The sequence below is a fragment of the Hordeum vulgare genome, chromosome 2H (assembly GCF_904849725.1).
Source record: "Hordeum vulgare subsp. vulgare chromosome 2H, MorexV3_pseudomolecules_assembly, whole genome shotgun sequence".
Classification (NCBI taxonomy): Eukaryota; Viridiplantae; Streptophyta; class Magnoliopsida; order Poales; family Poaceae; genus Hordeum; species Hordeum vulgare.
The window spans coordinates 348547154-348556554 of NC_058519.1; the positions used below are offsets into that span (position 1 = coordinate 348547154).

Consider the following 9401-nt stretch of genomic DNA (forward strand, 5'->3'; position numbering starts at 1 on the left):
GCCAAGTGTCAGTTCCTGTTTTTCCGTGTTTTTGACCCTTTTCAGAGGAGAATATTAAACGTAGTCCAAACGGAATAAAACCTTCGAAAAGATTTTTTCTGAAACAGAAGATACGCAAGGAGCGTGAGAACCAAGGCACAGGCCACCAGGGGAGGCCACAAGCCCCCTACACGCGGCCAGGGGGGGCCGTGCCTAGCAGGCTTGTGGGCCCCCTGTGGCTCCTCTGTCCTACTTCTTCGGCCTATAAATCCCCGAAAAATCCAAAACCACGAGAGAGATCCACGAAAATACTTCTCCGCCGCCGCAAGCTTCTGTCTCTGCAAGATCCCATCTGGGGCACGTTCTGGTGCCCTGTCGGAGGGGGGATTCAGATACGGAGGGCTTCTTCATCAACACCATTGCCTCTCCGATGATGCGTGAGTAGTTCACCATAGACCTTCGGGTCCATAGCTAGTAGCTAGATGGCTTCTTCTCTCTCTTGGATCTTCAATACAAAGTTCTCCATGATCTTCATGGAGATCTATCCGATGTAATTTTCTTTTGCGGTGTGTTTGTCGAGATCCGATGAATTGTGGATTTTTTATCAGATTATCTATGAATCTTATTTGAGTTTCTTCTGATCTCTTATATGCATGATTTCATGTTCTTGTAATTCTCTTCGAGTTGTGGGTTTTGTTTGGCCAACTTGATCTATGATTCTTGCAATGGGAGAAGTGCTTGGTTTTGGGTTCATACCGTGCGGTGACCTCACCCAGTGATAGAAGGGGTAGCGAGCCACGCATCATATTGTTGCCATCAAGGGTAAAAAGATGGGGTTTATATCTATTGCATGAATGTATCCCTCTACATCATGTCATCTTGCTTAAGGTGTTACTCTGTTCGTCATGATCTCAATACACTAGATGCATGCTGGATAGCGGTCGATGTGTAGAGTAATAGTAGTAGATGCAGAAAGTATGGGTCTACTTGTCTCGGACGTGATGCCTATATGTATGATCATTGCCTTAGATATCGTCATGACTTTCCGCAGTTCTATCAATTGCTCGATAGTAATTCGTTCACCCACCGTAATATTTGGTATTTTGAGAGAAGCCTCTAGTGAACACTATGGCCCCCGGGTCTACTTCACATCATATTTTCCGCCCTACACTTTTACTTTTTTGCACTTTCTGCCTTCAGATCTCACCTTGCAATCAATCTTGAAGGGATTGACAACCCCTTTGTAGCGTTGGGTTCAAGTTTGCTGTTTTTGTGCAGGTACATCGATGTTTCATCTTGATACTCCTACTAGATTGATACCTTGGTTCTCAAACTGAGGAAAATACTTACTGCTACTGTGTTGCATCACCCTTTTCTCTTCAAGGGAAAAATCAAATGCAAGCTCAAGAGGTAGCAAGGGTCTTGCCAACCGGCCTACCACCAGGCCAAATTGGACTAATGCAGCGCGTTGCGCCTCGGGCCTCAGGCCGACGTGCCTCGGTACCCCGATCCCTGGGCCCGACAAAATCAACTGTAAATGACATTGTAAAGATATCTACCTTAATGGCCCTGTTACACTACTCTAAATTACACTGTAAATCTTGAGAGCAAATATTGTGTTTGCACTATAATTTTGGTGTAAGTCTACTTTAAATTACATTGTAAAGAAATTTACCTTACTTACGCTGTAACTCGGGCAAGAACTGTAGATTTACACTGCGAGTGTAATTAGGCTTGTCTGGATTGTCTAAGTACAATACAATGCCAGTGTAATTTTGGTGTAAGTCTACTTTAAATTACTTTCTAAATCATGTAATTCATATGACAGATTTACGCTGGCATTGTATTGTACTTGAACAATATGAAAGCATTATTTAAACTGTAGATTTTAATGTTTTTACACTGTAACTGTACTACAGTTTTTTAACACAGTAAGTGTACTACAAGTTGTTGGACATGTTTTTTTGTCTCGGTGTCATGTCAGACCAACTCCAGCGCACGACCCCAAACGGACCCCCATTTTGTTTGGATTTTATCCATTTGTGATAGAAAAACGGATAGCGGATGTCAGAAAGAGTACGGACAAAGTCGTTCCACCCAACGCTGCTACCCCATTTTTTACCCATTTCACGAGATGTCCGCCTTGTACGTGCTCTCTGCGAGCCCGCGATAGCAGCCAGGCACGCCACACCTGCACCCACGGAGCTTGCCTCGCCCGCGCTCCCGCGGAAATTGCGCCCACGTCGCCGTCGCCTTGCCCTGTCCCGCTCGTCCAAGGCCGTCGTAGCTGCGTCTGCATCGCCGTCGTGTCTCGCTCGTGCTCCCACGGTCAGTTGCGCTCGCGTTGCCGTCGCCTTGCCCTGCCGCTCGCGTCTCGACGTCGCGCTCGTCTGAAGCCGCCGGAGATGTGCTCGCGCAGCAGCTCGCCGTTGCGTCGCGCCTCGGCCAGCAGCAACCCGTCTCGCCCGTGCCGACGAGCTCTTCAGGACACGCCCGCGCACACGAGCTCATGCCGTCCGCGCCCAGCTCCGGCGGCCTGCTCCTCGGCGTCGCGCCCCTCCGCGCGTGCTTCTCCGTGTCGCGCTTCGGCGACCTGCCGCCCGTGCCCAGCTCCGGCGGCCTACTCCTCCGCATCACGCTCCTCTGTGCCTGCTCCTTCGCGCCGCGCTCCGGCGACCTGCCGCCCGCGCCGCGCTCTACCACCTTCCTCGCCGCGCGTCCGACGTCCACGCCTAGCCTCGCCGCTCTCCCGCTCACCCGGCCGCCCACACCCCTGCCGCGCGCCTGCTGCCTGCTCCAGCGGCAGCCGAGGGCGACACGGGCGGGGCGAGGGCAGCACCGGAGGCAGGGCGAGGGCAGCGCGTGCGGCAGCGGAGGACAGCACGGGCGTACATGATGGTCACACGAGAGATGGGAAGAGAGGGTGACATGTGGACAGACGCGGACACACGCAGACGAAGAGGACGCGAAGGTGTCCATTTTCTAGACCCCAAACCCAAAGCAACTTTGGTGTGGAAATAGGATAGAAACGGACACGGACATGGTAAAAAATGGGTATGTCCCGATGGATCGTTTATTTTGTCCGTTTTACCTTAAACGGACACACCGAACGATTTGAGATCGTGCGCTGGAGTTGGCCTCGAAGTATCGGTGAACTTTGGAGCCAATTTTTTCCAAGTGTGCTCAAGTGTCGTGTTTGTTAGGTGTTTCTGAATAATTGTGCGTATTGAATCTGTCCTAACTTTTTGGTTTGTTTCGGTATCGTACACACAACTAGAGCGTATCCAAACAATGGACGACAACAATTTGATTGACTCAAAAAATTGACTGAAATCGAAGTGGTTTTCAGTCGACTGTCAAACAGACAGTTTCAATATATACCTAAATACTTAAAAATGCAGCTACACTTTTAAGCCTTTCCCAACGCATCCATCTTACCATCCGATCGCGTAGACTCATCTTCAATTTCACGCGTATGCATTTATCTGAGGTTTAATTTTTTTTCTAAAATCCATAACTTTTAACTCTAGCGTCAAATTTCAAATCCATTTTCATCATTGTGCTTGTCGCGATGAGTACTTTAAAATTAAATCTTATATGGATATGTTTCAAGAAACCTTTTTTGAGCAACTTTAAGGTGATATTTAGCAATTTTAGTGCTCAAAAAAGCAACTTCTTGTTAGTGTGCGTAGTATGATCGGCTATCAACGAAAATTCCTTCAAAGTTATCTACCATGGCTAAGGTTAACTAACTTCACACCTTAGCAACCACATGACAGATGTCAGCTATTTCCAAACTGAAATAGTTAAATTATGTGGTGGATGTGCATACTCCGTTTCTCATGCATTGGATGTGCATTAATTCCTGTACGAAAAAATTCAAAAAGCTAAACCGTGTGTAGGGATTATGATATGATTTCATCATTGCGTTTCTCGTAATGAGCTCTTCAAAACGAGATCCCATATGAATACGGTTTGAAGATTTTTTTTTCAAAAACAACTTCAATGTTAGATGAGGCAACCTTATTGCTAAACAGAAGCAACTTTAATGCTAGATGAATTCCATCATATACATATACATGAGTTGCTTGCTTGTTGAATGCACTAAAGTTGCGCAAAAACACACTAAAAGTTGCTATTCTTTTGTGATGCTCGCGTGCAATTATGACAGCTATTTAGAAATAGACAATTAGGCATCAATGGTAGGCAACTGAACATCAACCGTAGGTAATTGATTATCAGTAATAGACAACATCAACATTGAGCAATTTTACAGTATTTTGTAAGCAACTGAGCATCAATCATAAACAAATGATCATCATAAATAAGCAATTAGGCATCGATGTTTAGCAATTTTATAGTATTTATAGGCAATTAATCATTAATCGCATGCAATTACTTATATGTAGCGATAAATTTGCCTTATGTTTTGTGTGAATTTCTCATTTTCATAAAAAACAATCAAATAGATTGTTCAGCTAGGTTAAAAAATAAGTTGCTTTTATTTAACACTAAAGTTGCCTCAATATCATCTAAAGTTGTCTAAATTTTTTTTTGTCTAAACCTACCTATATGGAATCTAGTAAGAAAGCCAATCGAAAAAACGGATTTCAATTCTGACGCTCAGTTCAAAAAATATAATTTTTTAAAGAAAAAACATAATTAAATACGCAAAAGGAAAGGACCTAGTTCAAAAGATATAATTTTTTAAAGAAAAAACATAATTAAATACGCAAGAGGAAAGGACCAGGTGCGCTCTAAACAGCTAACCAGCGCAGCCGCGCTTCCTAGCCACGTCCGAATATATATACAAGCCCAGAGCTGATGTTCTCAAAAACTAACATAGTTTCATATTTCATTACACCATGTTCCAACTCTTGATAAGAACTTCTTAGTCGAACAGAAAGTGTTGCGGCACCCACGAGTGTTACACAGAAAACGTATACTAGGATAAAGAGGTTTCTAGAGTTACAATCCACAAGTGTCTAATTCAGCATGCAACCGATGCATGCCTTCAACTCAGGGCGACCGGGGCAAGGAAGCCAATGCTGAACCCGAAGGAGATGCAGCTCAATTCCTCATCATGCTTTCCGAGCATCTTCATCTGAATGGTGTAAGAACCCTGCGAAAGAGCAAAATGACCGTGTGTCAGTCAAAAATCAAAGGATATCTACCATGCCCTGGACGAACGCCCAGTAATGAGAGAATATGCACATCATAATTCAGAAACAGAAGTTAATATGTGCTCAATGAAATCTCGAAATCTTACTGGTGGAGTGATTGATGGTAAGGTTTGCGAGTGAGATAGCTCGAAATCAGAAGTTGCCGGGCAGTCGGTCTTCGTACAGATGTCATCCGTTTCAGAGTAAACATTGAAGATCCAATATTTAACATCAATAACCAGCTTCCCCTCTGTGATGTTTTTATCTGCATAAGGACATGGAAAGACATTAGAAACAAATAATTCAACCTGGGGAAGGACAATAAACATAACATATGCTGTCAATTTGACTCATGATAAGATAAGCATCATAACCTTGTGATTTTTAACTGGACAGTAGAGAACCATGCATAACTCATATGGTAAAAATAAACAAGATCATTGAAGGTAATGATTATCTGGATCAGCGAATTTTTAAAGGTTTGAGAATCAGGACATGAATGGCATGACCGAATATTCCTTCCATGACATACAGACCATCATGATGTCATGAGATGGAACTCTGATTTGGTGTCAGAGAAGGATGATCTTAAGATGATCTTGGTCACCTTGTGCTGAACTCAGTCAGTCGCTTTGACCAATTGCACACGCGAATGCTAAGGCAGGTAATAGGAAGATAACCCGATTCAACAGAACTATCGCCCAATGCTTGCCAGAATCAATTGACTAGTAAAATCAGGGGTAATGTTCTTGCCGCACACTACTCAAAGCTGCAATTCACGTTCTGCAGTAATAAGGTAAGACTAAGCTGCTCTAAAGTGTGCACTATCCTGGTAAGCAATGAACGACAATTTTGTACATTACAGGACTCAGCAAAGTAAAGAGACTCAGTAACTTCTGCGAGAACCAGTAAAAGGGGAATAAAAGACTTGATGCATAAATATATAGCCATATAATGTGTAGTAAAAACGGAATAAAAGACGCAAGGTATAAATATATAGCCAGGCAATGTGTACAGATGGTTGTATTATCTAATACCACTCCTGTTTTCCAAGGCAGAAACCCACACTGCTTCCCACAGGCAAGTACTAAAGAGGCAAGAGCCAACTGCCATGCCTTTTCCAATGAATTATATATCTAGAGACAACTACTAATAATAAGAAATCTTCCATCCTTGACAAATATTAATGTCACAAACTCTTGGGGTTATGTACTAGACTAGCAATAACTTCAAAAAGTGGACATGGGAAAATTAGTTTCTCGGACGAAGTTTTAAGAGATTATCGCCCCCTAAACGGCTATAATTCTACAGACTGCTGTGTATAAACTACAGATGGTGTCACAGATGGAAGAACTTCAGAAATTTTCAAAGTAGTAATTCTCTGAAATACAGCCCCTAATAGCAACGGCTCGTATAAGTCACACAAAGCGCCAAACCCATTTGCTAAAGCTCAATAGCTAGAGACTTCACCCATCACAATTTCACAGCCACAAAGCAAGAAAGCAAAGCAGGAAAATCCCAATCTTAAATAAACACAAAGCAAGCAAAATAATTTCATTTGTTTATTCATTTGCTAAAGCGCATAGCTAGAGACTTCACCCATCGCAATTTCACAGCCACAAGGCTAAAAGCAAAGCAGGAAAATCCTAATCTTAAATATACACAAAGCAAGCGAAATAATTTTATTTATTTATTTGGAGAAGAAACTATGTCCCAATAACCGCACACAAAGTTAGCCTATGACATTACAAGCAAAATTCTACATATATCCTTAGCTCAGTACTACAAAGATTAACTTAGGGACCAAATACATGGCAGAACAAAGTACCCAAGTAGGCAAACACGCAAGGAAATAAAAGCATACATAAATTACGCCCAGAGAAAGGTTTACCAGTGGAAGCGGAGATCTTGAAGGTGGCTGGCACGCCGCGCTCGACCGGATCAGGCACGATCTCCACGCCGCTCACCTTCACCGGGTAGTTTTTGTGCTTATCTGCAAACCACACCAACAAAAACAACAAAAAGTTAGCAAATTCACACGAAATCTCTACCTCCGGGAACCCGAGGTGTCTGCAAAAGACGAGAGTTTCGGGGGCAGGACTCCTGGGCTGCTACTTACTGCAGTACTCGACATCTGTGACGGCGGAGACTGAGGGGAGGAGGAGGAGGAGGCAGACGGCTGCGGCGGCGAGGAAGCTCTGCTTGGTCACCATGGTCGTGGGGTTGGACTTGGAGAGTTGGGGGGACTGGTTTGTGAGGCGAGAGGTTTTCCGGGCATTGATTTATAAAGCAAGTCCAGAGGGGATAAAGAGTTCGTGTCAGTTTTCCTTCTTCTCGCGTGTTCGTTTTGGCTTTGTTAGATTCGTCGGCTCACGACACTGACGCGTGGAGCCAGAATGCCCAGAGTCTCAGTTTATTAGGGCGTGTTTGGTTGCCTGGGTGCATCCAGGGTGCATTGCATGAAGGAGCTTGGGTGGTCCTGGCCTGGTTGACCTGATGCAAAATAAAAATGAGATGTGTGTTTGGTTGGGTGCATGCAAAATAAACAGGGTAACCAGGGAGCAGCCTCAGAAGCAGCTCCCATGGCCACGACGGCCATGGCCAGGACCTCCCCTCCCTCGCGAGGGCTGGCAGCTGCAGGCTCGCCGGGGTGGGGCAGGAGAGCGGCTCGCCGGGGCGGGGGAGGAGAGCGGCTCGCCGGGGCGGGGGAGGAGAGCGGCTCGTCGGGGCGGGGGAGGAGAGCGGCTCGTCGGGGCGGGGACAGGGACGGGAGCGGCGCGTCGGGGTGGGGGCGGGGGCAAGAGCGGCGAGGACGAGAGCGGCTCGCCGGGGCGGGGGCGGGGACGGGAGCGGCTCGCCGGGGCGGGGGCGGGGACGGGAGCGGCTCGCCGGGGCGGGGGCGGGGACGGGAGCGGCTCGCCGGAGCGGGGGCGGGGACGGGAGCGCGACGCGAGGACGAGAGCTGCGCGAGGACGAGAGCGAGCCTGGCTCAGAGATACGTCCGATTCCTGCGTGCCCCTCAGCCTGGCTGGGAGGCCTCCTTTTGCATCGGTTGGGCCAGGCTGAGAAGACCGCACGGGCCACCAAACACACTTGATTTTGCATGGCGGGTGCGAGCCAGGTGCCACCCAGGCAACCAAACACGCCCTTAAGGATTGTGCTAGACTGCATGATTAGGCTGCTCGTAATGGTAGTATCATATATGCCAACTAGGTAATTTTGATGAGGTGGCATGGAATTAAATGAAGAAAAAGAGGGTTGAGTATCATATTATGATACCGTATCATATTAAATGATGTACTACTATGTGTCTTGCATGACAATAAATGAACCACCCTATGATACTATGCATTACAGATGTGGTATCATACACTAGTATCATATGTATGATACTAGTATATGATACTATCCATTACAACCAGCCTTAACCAACTACTCCCATGTTTCTTTTCTTTTTTGATGGGAAAAGCCTCGCTAACTTTATGGACAGTACTACAAATCAATCGGATGATACGTCTCGCTGGCCATCCGTTTTGCTCCGATTTCCTGTTCATCTGGCACTTTCTCACACCCATGCACCTTAGCACCAGCAACGACCTGACATTGCAGTCGCAACTGCAGCGACCCCGACTCCTTCCCGGACTGGCAGCAACGACGGGGACTCCGGTGAATCCAGCATGCATGCATGAGTACTCTCTCACGCGACTCTCCGGCGAGATGCATCGCAACATTTTATGACAGCACCGACGGCCCTCTGGCGAGCACTTCGTAGCAAGCGGAGCTTGCACCATGGCGCTCTCTCCGGCGAGCTGCATCGCGGCACTTTATGACAGCACCGACGGCCCTCGGTGATGCTCCCGTGCAACTCCATGACAAGACGGCCCGGTGCGGCAAAGCGTCATCACAACACCGAGGCGCGTGACGAATCTTCATTATAGCTCCATCGCGGCACCGTTGGCACGCATCCGACAGTTCAGCGATGCTCCAACACACCAACGTCGCGCAGCCGAGCAGGACAGCTTCAACACACCACTTTCGGAGCCCGACGAAGCTCCATTGCATAACCATCACAACTCCACAGCCATGGTGGCGCTCCATTGCAGCCCGGAGAAGGTCCATTGCGGCACCAACGGTGCGGTAAAAGCCCCAACGCAACGTGACAAAGCTCCATTGCAACGCCCGCAAAGCTCCATTGCAGCGCCGATGGTGCGACAAGAGCTCCAACACAACCGGACGAAGCTCCATTGACGCCGGTTGCAA

General features: G+C 46.8%; 1 protein-coding gene across 1 annotated transcript; it reads right to left on the reverse strand.

Annotated features, from left to right (window-relative positions):
* Nucleotides 1-4801: 4801 nt before the first annotated feature.
* LOC123426237 (putative phosphatidylglycerol/phosphatidylinositol transfer protein DDB_G0282179) lies at nucleotides 4802-7427 on the reverse strand. Its single transcript, XM_045110039.1, has 4 exons — nucleotides 7261-7427; nucleotides 7033-7134; nucleotides 5249-5406; nucleotides 4802-5101 (listed from the first exon to the last, which is right to left on the reverse strand). Exons 1-4 carry the CDS (start codon nucleotides 7352-7354, stop codon nucleotides 4994-4996), a joined length of 462 nt encoding a protein of 153 aa, XP_044965974.1. The 5' UTR covers nucleotides 7355-7427; the 3' UTR covers nucleotides 4802-4993.
* Between the last annotated feature and the right edge of the window lie 1974 nt (nucleotides 7428-9401).